This window comes from Pyrgilauda ruficollis, unplaced genomic scaffold (assembly GCF_017590135.1).
Source record: "Pyrgilauda ruficollis isolate IOZ18807 unplaced genomic scaffold, ASM1759013v1 scaffold3, whole genome shotgun sequence".
Lineage (NCBI taxonomy): Eukaryota > Metazoa > Chordata > Aves > Passeriformes > Passeridae > Pyrgilauda > Pyrgilauda ruficollis.
This window is the reverse complement of record NW_024524377.1, coordinates 9,400,785-9,422,478: the sequence shown is the minus strand read 5'-3', so window position 1 is coordinate 9,422,478 and position 21,694 is coordinate 9,400,785. Positions and strand designations below refer to the sequence as shown.

At 42.2% G+C, this 21,694-nt stretch overlaps 1 protein-coding gene across 15 annotated transcripts in view; it reads right to left on the bottom strand.

Moving 5' to 3' along the window:
* The window catches only part of CLASP1 (cytoplasmic linker associated protein 1), a 171,885-nt gene that overhangs the window by 105,653 nt on the left and 44,538 nt on the right, over positions 1-21,694 (bottom strand). For all 15 annotated transcript variants that reach the window (XM_041472830.1, XM_041472831.1, XM_041472836.1 and 12 more), the window contains exons 3-8: positions 20,553-20,631; positions 20,213-20,316; positions 19,649-19,740; positions 19,487-19,562; positions 16,951-17,048; positions 15,551-15,618 (exon numbers count right to left, since the gene is read on the bottom strand). In XM_041472830.1, coding sequence (XP_041328764.1) covers positions 15,551-15,618; positions 16,951-17,048; positions 19,487-19,562; positions 19,649-19,740; positions 20,213-20,316; positions 20,553-20,631 — 517 coding nt within the window. The remainder of the gene's footprint in view (positions 1-15,550; positions 15,619-16,950; positions 17,049-19,486; positions 19,563-19,648; positions 19,741-20,212; positions 20,317-20,552; positions 20,632-21,694) is intronic.

Sequence of the window (21,694 nt, the reverse complement as noted above, 5' to 3'; positions counted from 1 at the left end):
GATGAAGTCTGAGACATTCCTATTTTGGAAACTCTGCAACAGGTTCCCAGGCTGATAAAATGGTCTTCAAGTACCTATTGTGCCTTTTACAGCACTGATGAAATCTTTCCCTGAACCCAGGTTTACTGTAAGTGATGACTAGGAAGAGGAAATTTGTTTTCTAAGTTTGCCCTGAAGATACTGATCCCAAGGCAAGTATCTGTAGCCATCAGGTCACAGAGGTAGCAAGAGCTGAGGAAAGCTCTTTGAAGCATCTTTGAAATCAAAGTATGATGCATCCTCACATTTGCATGACTTCTTATATCCCCATTTTATTAAGTCTTTATTTTTAGATCACTTTGTTGTCATTTTCCACTCACTTCACATTGTTGTACAGAGAAAAGGCATGACTCAGAGTAGAGGAGGTGCAGAAGAGCACCATTTTTCTTTCACAAGAGGCACCCTGGATGATTTTTCTTTGTAAGGGTGAGCCTGTCCAGTGAACCCCCTCAGTCCTCACTCAAATTATGATGCTCTGTAATACATCCGTGTACTGTGTGACAATCAAAAAGTCTAAGTTCAAGGTTATTAAAGGGACTTTGTCTCTCATGGGCTGTAAGGTGTCCAGACACACCTAAAATTTGCATTCCAGAGCAAGAACAAAAGAAAATAACACATGTCAAAGAATTCAATGTTTTATTTTAAACACATTTAATTTCAGACACAGGAATGGAGAGAATTAAAAATATGGGACCAAGCTGTCAAAAATGAAATGTGTGTTAGAGAGTAAAATCTAACAAGGAAAACAATGCTTCTTCCACATCATTTCACAACTTCCCACTCACAAATGCAAAGCAAATACACTTGTAGTATACACAAGTAAAATATATTTGGTGGTTTGTATTTATTAATTGTGCAGCAACATCAGGATTCCAGGTGACACGAAGACCTTCCTTCTACCAGCTGGAAGAGACACTGAAACCAATCTTCAAATGATAACAACTAGTCATAGACTTTATCTGGGAGTTTCCTTTCTGAACCTTCAACTTGGGGGCTTTCACAGTGACTCACAAACGGGCAAATACATTTGTCCAAAAGCACACTTGAACCAGTTGTAAAAACTGAGAGCTATGACTCCCTATTTCTATTTATTCATTCACCAAGTAAAAGATCTTGACACTCAAGTAAATTATTTTGAAATTATAATACTGCTTAAGATCAACAGTCATATTCCAGACTCTCATGCATTTGCTTTACCTTTTCACAAATCAGAAGCAGGAGTGACCATGTGTGCACACAGAGTGTAACCAAGTGTTAATACTCACTCTGACAGGCAGGATTACTATCTGTTGACACACTGAAAAATGCTCACAAATTCCATGACTGAAACACTATCAGGTATGGAAGTGGTAATACCACAGAGGAGGTGTGAAAGCAGAGGCAGATATGAGCACCAAATTAGCAACTTTTTATTATTAGCAGGTGTTTCCAGGCATTGCTTAGACTATCTGAAGAACCAGTATGAACATTAAAAAAATTTGCACAAACAGCTGACTGTTACACAAAGAAAACAAAGAAGTGTATCAGTAGTTGCACATGAGAAAATGTCAAGCAGACTAAGTTGCAGAAGAAAAAGCCATATAAATCTTTCTCTATCCAATTCAGTAATTTTTAGCAGGCAATGTAGGCTGCTGCTGCCTTGTTGTTCAACACAAATAACAGGGAATGCTCATAGGGCACTGCTATCTGTCAGCAGCTGTTACTGAAAACCAAATACAGGGCAAGTGAGCAGTTCACAGCACTTTGCCTCCAGATGCAAACAAAATTCAGAAGAAATAGAAATAAAGTGTAAGGGAAAATAACATCTTGCCAAATTCCTAAACCCAAATTCTATGTTCAAATGTACACAAACCTTCAGCATTTCCAGAGAAGACAAATACCAGTCATAGCTTGACCACTTCATTCTTTCCACAAGCAGGAGTGCTGAAGGTCCTGTACACTTGCAGATACTACAGAAGTAAGAGATTTCTGTCTAGCCATGATTATTCCTCATATGTGGCCAACTGCTTTACCAGGTATCAGTTTATTCAGATAGAAAAAATATTTAAGGCCTCCCTAAATATGAGAGCAAGATCAGCCTGGTTCATCTGAAGCTTCCACCATTAACCAGCTTGAGCCACCTGAATTGCTCACCTCCATTACAGATCACTTACCTTAATTTCAAGTAGCAAGAATTATTATTTTGTTCAGACTGGAACTGAATGGCTCAGTTACACAACAGCTCTTTACTATTTGTACTGTTGTGGCAGCCTGCAGCAATCAGTGACCAGCAGCATCCTGGCTCCTTGGATATAGTGCACATCTCCTCAGCTCCCCTAGATGTTGTCAAACACTGAATCCATGCTTAGAAGCCACAGAAGCAACCTTTGAACCATTAGCCTGCATATTAACCAGCACCCAGGGGCCTTTCAGGCAGCTAAACTATGTCAGTTGAGCTAAAAAGATGAAATTACACTCATGCTGCCCCTCTGGTGAGAGTCTCTTGGCATGATTTAGTCTGAAGAGTCTGTGAAGGCATGAGAACAACTTTGCCTCCTGGCACTATGGAGAGAAGAACCCCTATGTCTCTTACAGAATTAATGCATGTCCTACATGAACTTCTCTGTTCATGGCTGATTCATGTCCCATTCTTGTTTAGGCTCAACAGGTAACAAGCATGGCTTCTTAACAACAAATGACTGAAAGGTCAGCAAGCATCTTGCTAGAATTAAAAGACCCATAAATTAATCAAATCACAAACTAAAGATGGTGGCAAAACTTAGAAATTTCAACTTTCTAAATGAAAATTTCAAACTCAAAGCAATGACAACAAATCAGCCTTAGGCCTGTCCAAGTCCCACTCCTGCAAACACACCACCATGCTGGCAAATCATCTGGTTCTCTTTAGCAACCATCTGTGCTTGCCTTCACTTAAAGAAGAATTAGCAAACAGAGGAACTGGCAGATGTGAAGCACAGCACGTAACAGACAACTATAGATTCACTTTTAGTTTTGCTCAGAGATTGAAAGCAAGTAAGATGAGGTTTTTTTTAACTGGGAGGCAGGAATTTCAAGAAAACCTTTGCATAAGGATGCCCATAAGAAGTCAGTGCTTCAATTAGCATAAACTTGAACTGTCTGCCTTGCCTCTTTACCCATGCAAAGCTTCAAGGCTGCCCACTACACACTCCCTGCTCTTTACAGTCTGGAGACTGAATTGATGAAGTCTTCACTGAAAAACAGAAGCAAGAAGATGGGCTGGAGAACTTCCAGTCCTGCTTTTTTAATAGTAATTTTGTGTTTAGTTTTTAAATATTTGAAACAAGGTCCTTCTAATTCATCTGGAAAGCCTCTCCCACCGACACAAAGAACCACTGATAATTCCTGCTGGAATAGGGGTGGATTTGTTGAGGTGATCTAGGTTAGTCATCTAGATTACATTTAAACCAGGCTTACTTAGCTTCCTTTTCCAAATATTACAGGAAAGAAGGCAAAAAATCTTACTGAGATGAAGAAAATGAATTCAAACATCCTGAGTTATAAGAAATATTTAGGCTGTCTACATAGGGAAGAGGAATACAGAGCTCTGTCTGCAAAATAAAGCTTGTCATTACAACTGAAGTTTCAGGAGACTCCTAATAATAGTATCTTGAAGAATGGCATGAAGATTAAATGGAACAAAATACAGCTCATCTACTAATTTGTAGCAAACTGCTCTTCACATAAAAAGTTAGAATATATCCACATTTAAATATCAAGCTTTAAATTCTTAATATTAAAATCAAAGAGCAATCTGCATCTTAATACTTTACTGAAAATGCCCATGTGCAACTTGACAGTCACGCTGATGACAAACCAATGAAACTGAAGTGAAGCACTATCACCCATTCTAGCATAACACCAAATCAGCAGAGGATGTGCATTAAAGGTACATGTTGCCATTTTTAGAGGTGCCTCTGTTGTGGTTTGCAGCCTTTTCATGCTGACATCAGGCTGTGTTGTTAGCTGAGGTCACATTCTCTTCTGCCTTTAGCCCTGTTACCACTCATGATAAACTGGAGAGCTGAATATCAGACACAATCTCAAATGACACTGGCAAACCTTGCCTTCAGCTCACTGACACACACAGCTAGAAAGTACTGAGTAAAAACACCACTGAACCAATTTGAAGATCTTCCATAACTACTGTATCCTACAGGAGGAAAAATTAAATAATGGCATAATTTAGGTTAAAGGGGACCTCTGAAGGTCAAGTGATCCAATCTCCTTTCAAAAGCAGGGCTGACAAAGTTGTATTGCTCAAGGCTACATCAAGACTCATTTTAAAACCTCCACAGATGAAGATCCTCTGGGCAACCTCTTCCAGTGCTTCACTCACTATCTTCAAAGTAAAGAAAAGTATCAACTCATGGGAAAAATCCCCAAGCATAAGACTGTCCTCTCAGTCCCTCAAGTATGTGGACTACTGGAACTTGCATAAAACGAACTGAAAATCTCTTGATGAAAAAAACCTTACTTCTAATTCAGAGGTTTTCTGGAATTAGTGGTCTATGCATTATAGGTCACAAAAGTCAAGATTCCAGCCCAAAATTTACAAGATGAGCTGCTCATTGCAGCTTTTTACTGGCATTTGTCCTGTGTATAGTTTCATAGAAACCCCTTGCATGCCATGAGGGAGCAGAGATCACCTGCTTTCAAATACTGGTCAGACCACCGCTGGCCAAGGGTGCAGAGCACCATCAAACACAGTGCAGGTACATTCTCACCGCTAAAAGGAACTATGTACCATTTTAGGGCATGGTAAACATGCTGTTTCAGAGAGCTCTGTGATGCAGCTTTCCTGGGAAGAAGCTGTGGAACATGCTCACACTGGAGGCCCTGAAGGGAACATTCTGCTGCAGATGACGGAGTGCCCGGCCCAGTTGGTACAAAAGACACAGGACCTGGCACAGTCCAACTCTGTCACAAAGCTCCCAGGCACCAGTATTCTGCCACATCTCCCACACTTTCAGGCAGCGTGAACAGAGCTCCTTATGTGCTGCTACAAACAAGAAATAGCTAGGACAAAAATAGGGACAAGACTGCTTTAGAGCCCATGATAATAAATAGGCTTCAGGGAGTGCCATGAAGGGAAGCAGCAAGCACAGAGCACAATGTGCATACAAAGACCCAGTACAGAGTCTATGGAGAAATCCCACTGCAGTGAGACAAAATCCAGTGCGCACATCAAAAAGAAAAGGAAAAAAAAAAAGACATCTGAGGAAAACACTAGAGACAAGTATGGAGCTTCTTAAGGGGGAGGGAGCAGAGAATAAGTTTCAGTGTGTTGGCGCATAAATATTTTGCCTGTGGAAGCTTGGGATCAGATCTTATTTAAGTCTCCAGTGAAAAGGAGCGTGACTGTCCCTCTACATCACAGCAGCTCCATGTGATTAGAACCCTCTGCAGATTCAGCTCCTGCCCAGCGCAGAGCTCAAACAGCAGGAGCGTAAATCGGAGCTGAAGTGCACTGGCAGAGCTGCAGCACGAAGAAGTGTGCCCAGCCCTGCCTCTCCAGGGCTGCCTCCAGGATTGCCCCTGATCCCAGCAGGACCTGGGGGGAGTTCAGGGGAAGAAACATAAATGATGGAGAACAGTTGAACCCATTCTTCATAAAGCTGCCCTAATTAGAAATGTCAGGCCTCATTATGAGCCAGAGCTCGCTAGACAGGAGCCCCATTACTCGGCAGAGACATATGTGGGAGACATGCATTTCTTAAAGATGTACACACCTCTCCTCCACCCACAGCCAAAGGGAACAGTCTCACTGCATGGGAGTGAAGGCTGCACCAGTGCTGCCAACTGCATAAACACCAGCAGAAGCAGTGCCAACACCATTTCATACCTGAAACTCCTATCTCCCCCTCCCCTGTGGAAGGCTAGGAGCAGTCATGCATAGAATACTCATAACAAGGCTTTTTACAACATAGTCTACCAGCAAGTTACATAGGCACCTGTTCATTTCCCATGGAAATCATTCTAAAGAGTCCATTAGTATGAAAGGGAGCAGATCTGGAGTAAAAAAATAGTGTAGATTTCTCTCTTCTACCTCTGCATTCAAGCATTCATCTCCAAAGAAGCACAGATACATCTCATATTCCTTAAGACATCTGCATCTCATACCAGAAACATGCACGTCAAGCATCTAAAGGATTTTGTTGCGCACTGACAAGCTCTGAGGGAAGGCAGGTTAGGTGTGTCCCAGGAAAGGCAACAGCTCTGGAAATGAGGTTGCCATAGGTTTTGCCATTCTTGAAAAAAGCAGTTCAGGTGACACTTCACAGTGAATGGAGGTATTTCTCTCTTCCTCTGTAATGCATTGTTTATAAATTTTGATAAAACTCACCTGGCTTGACTCTGAAGGCCACCTGCAAAGCAGCAGCCATTAGCAGCTTTCCTCATGAAGATGTGTCTGCAGTGAGATCCCTGCAGGCTACACGTGGGGTGTAAACCTAGCCAGGATTATTCAGGGCTGTCTGCAGTTTTGGGGCTTCAGGGGAATAAACAAAAAAAGATACTCAAACTGCTTAGCACAATGCAACAAAAGGATTCTTTTGACAAAGCAGCAGGGCAGAATTAAGTCCTTCAGCAGGCAGAAGAAACCCAGTCATTATGCAGTATTTGCTGTCTTAATCCTACAAAAATAGGATGCATTTACATATTATAGCTCAGTTTTGTTCTATTTCACATTGCTGTATTTGAGCTACAAAAAAAATACTTCAGCCAAACATAACAGAGGAGGAAGGCAGTGTAATGCCAGACCAGGGCCAAGCACAGACAATGCCTTCCCTGTACTTCCCTCTGGAGTTAACAAACCTGCACTTATCCACTCCTGAATTTTGAGAGAAGCTCGTTTTCATGCCCCCCACTAACACGGCTGTAACAGCAGGTTTTGTTCTACCACTGCATGTTAAATTGGATATACCATCTGTATTAGTAAGTCTTCCTCAGAAATGGGCTCTGCAGTCTAATCTCATCCAGCCTAAGGACAATGATCTGAAAATGAAAAGCAACTAGGTAGAAGACGACCTTCAAGCATTGGGTCTCAGGTTCTTTAGAAATCAAGCAGGTGCTCTTCAGTCCAGACTCTTTAATAAAACCTCACAGCTATGGAAGCTGCAGCTGCTGCGGTTACAACATACAAGGACAGGGATGTTTTGTTGCTGGTAGGAGAAACACACATTTAATGTACTTCTGTTGCCCATAAAAGCCTACACTGTATTTCACCAATTACCACAGAGTGACTGCTGTCCTCAGAGGCCGCTAATTACAGCAGCCATACCCAGTCCACTTGTTACACACTCAACCTGAAAATAAATCTCATCAAATAAATGAGAGCAGCAGCACAGAATTCATCAAAGTGCTCCACAAGAGGTGCAAGAATTTCATCTCTTCCCCAAGCAATCCTTGGCCACCACTGAGGCAGCTGATTAAGGACAGCAACTGAATTCTAACTGGGACAGTGATTCTATATAAAAACAGCCCAGAGCATTCATTTAAAAGTAGTTATTAGGAGAATACTCTCCAGCACCCAGCCAGCATACAGAAAGGGGAAAGAAAGACACCTACTCCTCCACCACTTTCTTGGAAACTGAACTATTTGTGAGCCTCAGGCAAGGACTTCATTGCCAAGATCACTTTTTTAATTATTGTCATTGGAGCAGAAAGTTTGTGATACCTTCACTTGTGCTCAAAGAAGTACTCTACTATGTACCCCCAACAAGTGTTGAAGTCAGTGTGTGTGAAACACAAACACAACCCAAATAAACTTCACAAATCTGCACAGTGTACAACTATGGGATACTTTTTACTCCTACCAGATTGCCCTTTAGTGTGCCAGTCTTCCTCTACGATATTTAAATAGTTTGTACTCCCATCTCTCAGAGAATTGCTGAGAATTAAAAGGCTGACTTAAAATCACTGCTATGTTCACAGTGATCAATATGTGTGTGCACAGGCATATGTATGAACCATCCTACTGATGAACTTGCCCCTGGAAAATTCTGTGTACCATAAACAAAGCTAAGTGATCAGAACCATAAGATTTAGTTAGTCCTTTCATGTAAAAATGTCACTGGACTTAATATTGCTCCAGCTTTGACTGCAAGCTCTTTCTGACAGAACAACTACAAAGGAGAGCCAGCTGGGAAAAACAGCACAGAAAAATACCACTAAACCGGTCCAAAGACTTTAAAGACAATGACCACTGCGAATTTAAGGCTTTGTTTTAGAGGCAAAACCAACCCTGACACCAAAACAGGTGAAAGAATTTGAAAGAAAAGATCATAGCAGAGAAATCAGCAAACTACTGAGCATTCCTGAACTGTGATCACCTCCACAGCTGCACCAGATGTTACTGCAGTTTCCTTGGGAGGGATGGGTGTAGGATTTTTTCATTCTAATTCTTTATGAACACTGGACTATAAATTCATCCTTGCCATGTATCCTAAGTTGCATGTGTTTCCTGAGGCAACCACTGAGGTTGCTCAGATACACACGGTACTTTACCAATGGGGAAGAAGAGAACAGGCCCTGCATGAAGAAATGAATTTCCAGATGTGCAGGGCATTCATGCATTTAACTTCCATCAGTAATAATGGAACCCTGCACATTAATCTGTTACTCATGAAGCCCACACTAAACAGCAGTAGCTCATCCTTTAACTGCCCACTCCTTCAGCCTGTATTTTATGCATTTCTGTTAGTGATGTTGGTAGTAAAGTGGTTCTGCTTAATTACACCAAAACTTTGCCAAAAGAGCATTTGTGTGTGCATATAAAACCACTGGGCTTAGGGGAAGTGATGAAACAACCAGAGTAACTCTGGTCTTCTTTGCAAGGAAATCCTGGATCAAGGTCCTTTGGATTCAATCCAGAATTCACAATACCCTAACAACTTACACACATACTTTTCTTCTGACATTTGCTACTACTACAGTTCAGACAACCAACAGCGATGTGGAGGTCAGACATTTCCCAACTGATAAGATCAGCTAGACCACTGCCCCAGGCTCTTCATTACACCAGCTGATCTTTTAAAGCTGAGAAGTTCCCAGCATGATGAAATCATCACACTTCATAGACAACAACAAATACATGCTTGTTTTCTGTAATAAGCAATGAAGTACATTAATTATTCAACACAATTCTAACTTTGGAAAAATCATGGATTAGTCTCAACTCCTCTTTTGAGAAACAGCAGGAGCCAGAGTGCAAAGGCCCCTCAGTTGTAGATGGTGACACTATCCACTGACAGGTGATGCAGTTCATGAGGAGGAGAAGAACCAGCCCACACAGGTTTCTGTATTCATTTCCTGGCACTGGGAGGCATTTACTGATGGTGAGTAAGGAACACCACATATATGTATCCACTGCTTCCTCTGAAAATATGTGCAATAATTGCCTTGGAAAACAGTGTTCCAAAAGCATAAAATAAAGATCTGTCCACAGAAATGGCACATATTGTAGCATGCAATATTCATTCCACAGCATTCAATTTGCCCAGGAGATTTCCATGTTCTGTTACAAAAAAGCTGCCAATTAACTCACACCTCGAGACAGTAAATATCAATACAAACCCAACGTCTATAAAATTTGGATACCGACCGACTCAGACTTCCTAAAATTAGTCTTCTACATCCACAGTATCGGAAGGATTTCAAAAAGACAACAGGTACACTGAGTCAAGAGAAAAGGGGGAAGAAAGAAAATGCAGCTTTTACAAAGATAACTAACAGAAATCATCTCTGAAAGCTCAGATGAAAAGCACAGGCTTCTTACATACCAAAAATAAATACAGTATATGCTTCCCTCCTGTAAATTAATTCTTCACAGATGAATAGATACAAAGCTCCTCTACCTTTCCATTTCACCAAGTCCCAATCCAGCCTCACCAACTACCACTGACATCCTGTTACAGAAATGCAGTTAAAACACAAAAATACAGGTTAAAAAAAACGTGGTATCTCTATTTGGTACATTCTTGGAACTGTGATTCAATGCTAATTCAGAAGTACTCATAACCAATTTAAATAATCTTCCCAACTGGTGCTGCAAAAGGAAAACAGTTAGGAAATGGAAGTCTCAACAATCACTCAAAAACAACACAGACCAGCAGGGTTTATGAAAATTCATGTCCTTCACCTCTCCCAACCTGTTCTGGTCCCTTACATATGCACACATTCCCTTTCTTCACCCCATCAAACAGATCATTTATCATATTTTATATAATCTTAAACTGAGCCTGATGACACCAGGCTACAGATGCTTTCAGACCATTTTTTTTTAAGTTCCACTTTTACTGCAAGATCGCTTCAGTCTCTACACCGTTAAAAAGAAACAGAGCAGTCGAATACTCAGACATCAACAAATAAACACATCCATCCGTGTGGCACAATCATCAGCACCTACCTTTCCCTGTAGTCATTATTTTCTGCAGTGCTGAGGAGCTGCTGGGGAAGGGCACAGTGCTGGGGAGCAGCCCCACTGTACACGTCTCTCAGTACATGTTTCTCAGCAACTTAATCAGCAGCCAACTCACCACCCTCCTACACCACTCTGCTGTGTGACCTAGCAGGCGACTGCCTCCTCTCCTCCAAAATAAAAGCCTGTTCAGCATGCAGCTGAGCTCCATGTGCCCCCCTCTGCCTGCCTGCTCACACCCCTCCCCTTCTGCATTTGAGAATTTCAGCAATATGCTTATTTAAAAAGCTGTTAGAAAAGGAGCAGAGCTCCTCTTGTCCATTTATACCTTCCACAAGGATGTACTATCAATTAATGGTGTTCATTCGAACATCACTCAAACATTACTGCTGTCTCTCAGCCCACACAGGTGAACAGGCATTTATTTGCTTTTTTCATGCCCTAAAAATGCTGAGTTAATGAAACCAATCTTCTGTTTCACTTTGTATTTCAACTTGAGAACTGTATTAATAGAGAGCAAGCCATAATGGAAATCTAATTGCACAAGGAGGTATGAATGCAAAAAAGCACAGTGCAGCATTTACTGGTTCAAAATATCTGTTACCCCAGACAACTGTCCCTCCCTCCTGTCTGCAGTTCTGCTGCTTGGTTGTGTGTTGACAAACAAACAATATTCCACCCTCAGATGCACAGCATCATTTGGCAAATGTGGGTGGTTTTCCTTCATATCATAAACATGAAAATAGCTTCCAATGACTCAGCTTTATTATCAGCAAAACACAGGAATCTAAAATAGCTCCAGTTTTCATCTATTTAACACCAAGTTCACAACTTCACAAACAGAATTCATTTAGTAAATAGCATATTTGTCTTATACACCCTCCCAAATATAGAAGTAGCTCTACTGAAAAGCAGCATTGCTCCCTCTTCATAAGTTTTCAGCAACAGAAATTATCATGTTTTTTATTTCAGCAGTTTTAATTAGCTTGCTTACTCTTAGAACACACACTCATGCAGTCAGCTACCAAAATTGCATCCTCCCCTCACCTTACTCCACGAGTACCCCCACGAGCTGGGGGAGAGATCTCAGCTCCAGAATTCTGGCTTTAAGATCCTGTTTTGATTTCCTTCCAGCCCAAAACCACTACACCACCTCCACTGTCCCTAAATCTTGCTCTTCTGAGTCAAAATTCAACATCAACAAGAAAGTTCAATGCCTTCCTTTGCCACAGGAACACCATCACAGTATCCCTTCATGCACAAATATAAACACATCTCGCAAAAATTGTGTGACTTAGATTAAAAAATGGAGGTTTGCATCATGTTAGGATATCACAATGATGAAAAGCATAAAAACCACACCAAAGCATTTTGGTTGCTAATAACTTTGGTTTGGATCATTGATTGCTATCAGCCTGTATTTTTCAGGAGATAATGCTTTATTCTTAATCTTTACTGAAACTTGATTATAAATTTTTCTGGAGTCCAAATCTGATTCAAAGTCAACTCAAATCCATGGAAAATCTGTACAGCTTCTGTAAAGGCCCTTCCAGATAATACCAAGGAAACCCATGAATTTCTTGGAGTCTCTGTCCAATAGATTCTAGCTGTATCACATCCAACTAAAGATCATCACACAATGCCACTCAAAGGCAGCAGCTGACTAGCTGGCAATTACTGGCTCTTTCATGCTGAAAATTTATTTGTCCCAGGGGAATAAGGCATCTGCATAATTAGCAAAAGCAGCTACATAGAAAATAATTAGCTTGCTGAAAGCCCAAAGGGGCAAAAACTATAATTTTTGCTTCAAGAGGCTGACTAATTATATGCCAAATAACAAAACAGAGATGCACTGAGAATCACCAAGAAATCCAGCATGGATTTTAACTTCATATTCTAGCTATAAGGGCTGCTGGTAGCCTAGCAACAAGCAGCATACTTGGGCTTGCCAAAACCTCCTCCGACTTAATGAAACACCTCAGATTACTATGCAAACCTCCCCCACCCCACTATGAATTTGATTCTTGTGTTACTAAATGATAAAAACAAAGCCTAGCCAAAAAAACAATCAAATAAATTCAAGATAAACTCAAACAAGCACTAATGGACTACAGTATAGAAAGATAAGCCAAAACAAAGAATGAATTATTTTCAGAGACTTGAAATTCAGTCTGATTAGAGTTGATTCATTAGATTTCTTCTTTGGGCTAAGAAAATGTCCTATTATTCTACGAAACTTTTCTAGTCGTCTGTGTAAGATTTCTGTTTGTGTCTTGGGAACCACTAGATATGAAACAAGTTAGAGCAACTCACTAATCTCCAAAGTACTGCTGATATACAAAGAGCGCTGCTGCAATGCCTTTCTTTCACTTGAATCCTCAGTGAACTGGTAGAGGAAGCTGAACTGGTAGAGGAAGTAGTCTCAGAGCCAAGAGACCAGTTTTTACTGTGTTCCACCATTCTAGAAGCCACAGCTGCTGTCCCAGCTCCCCTGTACCACTGTGCTCTGCGGTAAGAGAGGTTTGACAACCACTTTCAAGTCTCACTGTGATTAGCACAACTCTGAGTGACCTTTCTGCCAACAGCTCTTGGTTACCCACAAGAGAAGCAGATCACATAGTCACCCATCAAACCACTCTACCAGATTCAATGGGGTTAACAAGACTGAGCTATTTCCACTATTTACTGAGAAAGGCAAATCTTTTGTATGTGCAATATCTATCACCATCTTCCCTGGTGACTCTGACAACTGCTGAAAGTGTCACCTTTGCTCAGAAGAGTCAGGGACACGAGAAACCTGACAAATTTAGCTTGTCTTTCTCCCACAGGCCACAATAAACTTGTGACTATGGGTGAAGATAAGCCTCCTTTTGCTGGCTTACACAATCTCACAGATAAATTCAAAGTTGCACAGAGCTGTTGACACACAAGATAGGATGAGCATGTAACGCTGTATTTGTGCTGTGCTTGGAGGGCAAGAAGAAGCAACAAACAAGCCTATGGCACTAAGGGAAACTGAACCCTCCCCTCAAACACACACAAACAATGTTAATAAGTAATGTTATCATTACTAACTTCACAAATGAGAACTACTTTAATTCTGCAACTATAGAACTTAGAGAACAACTTTTTCATTTCTAGGGAAGATGAAAAGATTCTTGCAGAACAATAGGAGATCCTAGCTTTGCTCTCTTTGACCCTTAACACTCCTCCACCCTCCCTTTTCCCCCAGGCTACTTTTTTGTCTCATGTTCATGTGGGATATTCTACTGCGGAGAAATCCTACCACACACAGACTCCAGAGATTGCATCCTGTCACAGCACAAGCAAGAGCAGGGAGACATCAGAAGATCAGGTTAAATAGAGTGCAGAATACAGGAGTACTTTTGTGTGAAAGTCTGTCCATGGAGTCAGAAGATGGGGATCATAATGTCTCAGGACCTCAATACACAAAAAGTGTAAATCTTTCACTGAAACAGTGACAAAGGGGTATAAAAGAAAAATAACTTTCAATGAAGCCTAAAAGTAGATCTGATACACACCAATGCTTCAGATGTAGCAATATATCAATCACAAGTCTGCCTCCTAGAAACACCAAACAACAGCAATCTACATAGTACAATGATGCATCAAATTGCCTTTTTTTTTTTTAAGGTTCATTCTATTCCACTGCTAGCAAGACAAAAATTCCACCTTAGCCTAGCCAAGCAGAAAGCAAGGAAGTTGAATCAGCAGTAAATCTGTTTCAGTTTAAGTAGGGGTTTCAGAGAAATCACCTGGAGGCTGGGAACCTAAACAAGTTTGCTAAGGGATTAAATATTTACTTCCCCTCCCACCTGTTAAAAAAGAACAAGGACATTTGTTTCCCAACTGCACTTTTTTACCCCTGTAAGCATCATCCACCTGGACATACAAAATAGTCCCATCGTGTGCAAAAGCGCAATTTTAACCCATTCCATCACAGAGGAACCTGTCTTCATCATTCCCAAACATACAAGATAATACATCACATTTCTGAATAATCCAAACTATAACTTCAGGATTTTCAAATCAGTTAATTTTATTGATTCTGCAGGGATGAAGTTTACTGTGCTGTAAAATGATTATGGCAAGAAGAATGGTGCCCAGAAGTGAAAAAGGTATTTTTTCCTATTTAAAAGAGAAAACACCTCTCTGCTCTCTTGACTTTGAAGAGCATGGTGGGAATGACTGGGACACCACCTCCCCTGCTCCTGGCCTTGCAGAGGGTGTGAGCTTGATAGGAACACACAGTGCTGAACTCAGGTTCTTCATCTGCTCTACTCAACTGTTGGCAGAAAGATGCATTCCTCACCAAGAATTCTCCCCACAATCTACTGTTAAGCAATACCTATTAAATTTATAATACCTATTAAATTTATAATACCTGTTAAAATTATTTCCTAGCTCATAAGTATTTCCTAGCTCATAAACTTATCTTTAAACACAGTAATAAACACCTGTTATTACAGTAAGTAAAATACTAGTCTCAGACAAGACAGACAGAATTGAGGCTCTGATAAGGGTCTTTGGCTATCAGTCCTAAACATACAAAATATGCAAATTTAGTGTCCTGGTTTGGGACAGATTTGGGAGGAATCCCAGGATACTCAGGAACTGCAAAATACAAACAACATGAGCTTTAAACAGAACACTGCTGAATTATTGTGTACACTCTCTGTGCCTTTTAGGGCATTAAACTGAAAAGGCAAATCTTCTCTGAAATTACTATTTAGTTTTCTTTATGAACAATTTACATGCACATGGACTTGAGAACAGGATATGTATTTCCCTAATGTAACTCAAGAGGAAAAGAAGACAGTTATAGCACCACCTTCTCTTCTCAAAACTTAGGCTTCCTTCTTCTAATACTACAAAAAGACAGCAGACAAACTAAACACCCATTTTATTTGTTGCAAAGGCACTGTGTATATTTCTGAACCATCACTCTACTTGCTTCCCCTAACAAAATGCCTGTTGTATATCCATTTGAACGCCTCAACAACTGAAAATTGCTAAAAGCACCAAACAGAAAGCACAAGTACTTCTACTCACCAACTGAAGTCTGGACCATGTTTCCAGATTTTTGGACCTCATCGAATTTTGTAAAAATTACATTCAACCTATTTGAAAGTTAAAAAATATACAATGAACAACTGAATTTAAATTTTAGGAATATTAGAATAATAAAATCACTAAGGTTGGAAAAGACCTCTAAGACCATAGAGTTCAACTTTTAACCCAGCACCACGATGTTTATTACTAAACCATGTCCTCAAATGCAACATCCACATGGCTTCTGAACACTTCCAGGGATGGTGATTCCACCACTTCCCTGAGCAGCCAAATTCTAACGTCTTATGATCTCATAGAAGAGATATGGCTTCACTCAGGTCATTTGGACCACTGTCAAAAATGTCAGCAGAAAATGTCAGTGCAAGGGAGTAATTTTAAAATTAAAAAAACAAACCAACATCAACACACAAAAGTTGAAAGGAAAACCTGAGATATATTTGAAAATACTACATTGCTGAAGATGTGATATGGCAAATTGGAGATGAACTTCCAGTTTATCAACACTTTTTCTATCTTAACTATTTGCAGAAATACCACAAAACACACCCCTAAAAACCAACTTGACACAACATTTGTCTTTGGCCCTGACACCTTCCCATTTATGTCACAGGTCTAGCAGAGCAGAAGGTTCTTATCACATCTCATAATTCCTTCCCAGTGAGTGTATTACTTTAAGGCACATTGTGGGAGCAGATCTTTCCACTGGAGGGCAAGAGGCAACAGTGCTGCCTCCACCTGCGTGCTCCCCAACTCCAAAACCACCTCTTCCCTCTGAGCACTGACAAGCTGCCATCGACAACATGCTCAGGGCTAACCATGCTCTGCCCTGAGCACTGGAGGCAAGATGCAGAGCAGCTTTCTAATACACCTGAAACAGCAGAAGCAGAGGGACGTGGCTTTGGTTTTAATGTAAGTTTGGTTGCTTTTTGAGGTGTGGGTGGGGTTTTTTGGAGGGAAAGGGGGCAGAGGAGGGAAGTTACTTTTTTAAAAAAATAAAATCTTAAAACTGATTATTCTGTTTGTGGGTTTTTGCTGTTTATGACAGTCTAACTTGCATAAACACAAGCTACTCTGAAGTGTCTCCTTTCCACATATGCAGAGCATACAAGAAAAATATTAATTCCCTTAATCGTAAATCAGTTAACTAAACATCTGTAATAATTTTTGTGGTTTTCCAAAGATGCTGTGGCATACCTGGGCAAATGTACAGGATCTGCATTGAGTAAATCTGAGTGTTTATCAGCTTAAAAAATAAAAAAAAATGAACCAAGAATCCTGGGAAAAGGCTCAATCATGAGGTTCCTGAAGTCTTCTGAAGGAAGGAAGGGAATAAAAATCAGCCCAAAAATAGTGAAGACCTAAGGACATTCTCAACTTACCGAGACTGGGGCAATCCTTTTTTACTGAGATCAGCTCTTACACGTTCACCAACATGTCTGTAAATTTCCACAAGGCTGTTTATTGCTGCATCTCGAACCTGGACGAGATACATGAGAGAAATCAATCATCTTTACAATTTAAATTAATAAACCCCTAATAAGTCCTACCTGAGAGAACTAAATTTGTCTATTTCTCAGCAGCTATACACATTACTACACAGTTCATGAAGGAGCTTCCAACCCTGCCTTTCACATGTTAACAGTACCAGCAGGTAATTGAATTGAAAAGGCAGTGAAGGTGTAAGATGAAAGGTTTCATACAAAAGGAGCTTGGCTGCCTTTGCCAAACTCCTCCCACTGTATACAACAAGTACATTTACTGCACAAACAGACCTTCTATTACTGGGATATTATAAAATAAAGTGGTTTGTAATGTGTCTTAAAAACTTACATTTCTATGTTGACAGCAAAACAGGGAGGAAGGGAGGAGTAATCAATCACCTGAGTCATCATGAATTTTGCATATTTCTTGCAAAACTGATTTGCAAGAAATTGCTGAGCACATCCTTCCTTCCAGTCAAGAGAAGAGACATAAATCTGATTAAAGTGTCACCTTTCTGTACTTAAACCCTTCTTCCACTAGACACAGCAGGCAGAGAAGGTAAACAAACTATCTGCTCTGCCTACAGAAACACCGACTGTGCACTTGTGCTTCTCAGAAGATGGCCCAGCAGCTAGCCCCACACACACCCCAGGAATAGACATGGAAAACCCTGAGACACGAGCTAGAATTGCCTATAGGTGGGAGTCAAAGGGCAGGCACACATACCCTGCCTCCTAGCCAAAGAGAACCCTAACACTTGACTCTGACCCACCTCACCCCATTCTCCTGCTGCACAGCCTTTCTGCTCAGCAGGTCCCTGCCAGCCTCCAAATCCCTCCTCCAGGCATGCCAGCCCTTACTCAGCACTCCTGCCTCTCTTCTCCGGCCCATGAGCCCCATTTGCCACCAAGGCTGCTGGGCACAGCAGTGTGTGGGGACTCTTTGGTGCCCCCAGTTTCTGGGTACACAGACCCCAGCCCAGCCTGAGCACTGCAAGGATTGCCTCTGTGTGTACAGTTAGGCAGAGGCACAGCTGCAGGACTGTAAATCCCAAGGAGCACAGCAAGAAGCCCCCACCATCATACTTGGTTTAGTCAAGCACAGCAATACCAAAGCTTTAGTAATTTTATTTTTGAGAAAATGATCAGAGTTTAAGTGCTGTTGTCACACCAGATGCACACTGGGTTACTCAATCGCATCAGCTGAAAACAATGAAAGCGCTGTTTTTGAAAAGGGCTCTGATGGAACAGCTTCCACATCCGCAACAAAAGGAAAAAAACTGGACTTGATCTGGAATTGTTTCTCGATCCTCTCTCCAAGAGAGGGCAGCAGTGACCGAGCCCAGCAAGTCTCCCAGCGCTCAGGAAGCACCAGCAGCACAGCAGCAGCTCCAGGGGAGCGCAGGATCAGCCCCTGCCCCCACCCAGGGCCACTGTCACAGCGATTTCTGTCCGACCAATTCAGGCACAGGCTTTCTGGGGATGAGACACCAGACCCAGGAGAAAGAGATCAGCCTTGTTTCCCCCTGCAGTTGGATACAGGACAAAGAGCTGTGCCAGGCACAAGGAAGAGGCAGCGCAGAAGAAAAATGTCTCAGTGCCCTCACCAACTTTCCAGTTAATTCAACAGCTCAACTATGGCAGGACCAAGGCACCTGTGCGCTTAGCAAGTCCAAACCCTAAAACCAGGATTTCCTTGGAGGGTAACAGCTTGCTTAGTCCCAGGTCAGAACTACAGAGGACCCTAAACATTAAATTTCTTGTAGTAATGAGTTTACCATCCTTTAGTAGCACAAGCAGCAAGGGAAGGCTGCTTCACTCTCAGTCCTCCTCTTAGCAAGGGGAGACCCTGACAGCCATGGAAATATGGCCAACTCCCCAGAGCAAACACAAACCCATTCTCCAGATGGATACCCGACACCTCCTTCCACCTGAACACCCTCTCTAGTGGTGTTTCTCTGCATTTTCATTTGGGTTGCATTGCTGATTAAAGGTCCTGGTACACATTGTCTTTACCCCCCATTCAGAAACTGCCTGTACAACTTCTGGCAGTGCACATAGCCAGGCTGTCTGACTGGCCCCATTTGCCCTCCCTGCCCAGACTGGTTTCTCTCTGAAGGTGAGGGGTGCTGCACTGAGCCCAGAGGGATCCCTGCAGCCTCTCCTGTATTCAGGCTCCAAGGCACAGGAGTTCCCTCCCCACAAAGGTTTCCCTCTTCTGTTCATCTCACCTGCAGATTCATGTTGTTCTGCTGAACCCTTGGAGTAACTGATATGCTGTTTTGGACATACTTCAAATTACACCTCTCCAAAACCAGCCAATGGTTCTGTGTGCACAGCACTGTTCAGAGTTCACCAGCAGCAGCACAATTAGCTCATTTACCAAAAAGGCAACCAGCACAACCTTTAGATGTGACTCACAGCAAAAGCTCACCTGGCTGTTTGGATCTCCAAGTAAGTTACATATATGTGGCACTATCTTACTCAGTGTTAAACTCTGAGCTCCAGATCTGGAATAAAGAACAAAAAGCACCATTATGAATCAGAGCAGGTTCACGTGCACAACACATGAGGTTTGCAGAAGGTCCTGACTTACGCATTGAGTGTTGCAATAAGGCAGAGGCAAATCCCTTCTCTCGTCCGAAAATTCTTGTGTTTGAATCCTCCTAGCATCCTGTCCCACACATACTGTGGAAGACAAGAAAGAGAAAAAAATGAGATGGGGTAAGAAACAGATTCTGTCTTCCAGCAGACATACACCACACCACCTCTGGAGCTCAAATACAAGCTTTACACCCATCCAAGCAGAACAGGACAAAAAGGAGCAAGATACTTTTAGACCTGACTAATTCTTTGTTTTGTGCTGACTTCTCAGTAACTTTCCACTACCTAAAACAATACTCATACATACAAAGCAAGTACCTTCCAAAAACCTGGAACAGTAACTTTTGACATATGCCCCTCCCCTCCTAGGGAAATCCACTGACATGCTCCCATGTGTATCCTGTCAGGCAATAGCCTTCCCAAGTGAAGTAAGCATCTTATGACAATGTGTAGGGAGATGAAGCCATTTCAGACAGAAAAATGGCAGAGAAAACCTTCTGAAAGAAAAAAGGTTTCCTTTTCTCACACAGCCAGTCACTCATGCTGTGGAACATACCTGAGGGTTAGCAGCTTGTTCCATGATTTTCAGCAGCAAGGTCTGATCCTGCTCCCTCACTGAGTCCTTAGAATCTCCCAGCCTATCAAGTAAACTTGGCAGCACTAAGGAAACAAAACAGGAACATTCAAATTCCTCAGGAAAAAACTGTAACAACAGCAGAGCCCCTCTGGTCTCCCCCTAAAACCCAGTGGAGGCACCAGCCCTCCTGCCCTTCAGCAGAGCATGAAAACCACAAGAACCTCCCAAGTGCTCTCCTGGGAAGAAGGACAACTCTGAGTCCAGCAGCCAGTGCAGGTGCTGGCAGAGTGACGGTGACACCCACACAGAGACCCCTCACCTGTGCCAATCTGGGCCTTGAAGCGATCTTGCAAGCGGGACACCAGCGCAGAGATGATGTCAATCCCCAGGAGAACCACCTGCAAGCACAGAACAGGCAATGAATTAAGAGTGCACTGCAACTGTGATTACTGCTCAGTGCTAAATTCATATGTATAGATATGCAAGGTACACAAACCATTCCAGTGTTTGCTGTAACTAGCATTTCTAATTCACTGCAATTATTACAATTAGAAAATTGTATGCACTAAGAGTTGCTTAATTATTTACTGGCAGAAATTAAACCAAATGCTTCTATGATGTAACTGGAATTCAAAAAAAGACACCTAGTTTGAGAGAAGCTTCATGACAGGCTGCATATCAGAAAACCTGCTCTGATTAACTAAGCGTACTTACTAAAAAAAGGTACATCACACACTGAATAGCCTGTGTGAAATACTGCGTAGCCTGTATGTGAAACACTTTACAAAACTCTATAGATGATGATCCTGCTGGTACAAGAGACTTCTCCCCAAGTTTCTGGATAAGCACCGAGGTTAATCACCCCTGGAAGTGTTAGGGACAGCCAGGCTTCTGAGGTGGTGCCACCGGGACTGTCCCAACACAGCCCAGTTCCCTTTACGTACACACAAGTGTACAAATATACAAAACCAGCCAGGACAGTGGTCATGGCCTCAAGCCTGCCGGAGCTCAAGAAGTGTTTGGACAAGGCTCTCAGGCACACAGGGATTGTTGGAGTTGTCCTGTGCAAGAGCCAGGAACTGCAGCTGATGATCCTTGTGAGCCACTTCCAGCCCAGGATATTCTATGACACTGTCACACACACATATATTTATACTCCCGTGTGTACACGTATGCAGCTGTTGCACACACACACACACACACAGAGGTGTCTGCACAAAGGCCTCTCCGTGTACCGGGAGCACAGTTATCCCTCCCGCAGCCGCGCCTTACCGGCGCGCTCGTCGGAGCCGTGCCCTGCACTGCCGCGGCCGCTCGGCAGAGGGCGCGTTCCGTCGCCGCTGCCGCCGAGCGGTGGCCCCGCCCTCTATGCAAATCAGCGCCCAGCAGCCGCGGAGCACTCTGGGTAGCGCCGCCGCCAAAGGGTTCGAACCTGGGTCGGAGCCGCCCGGGCGCGCCGGG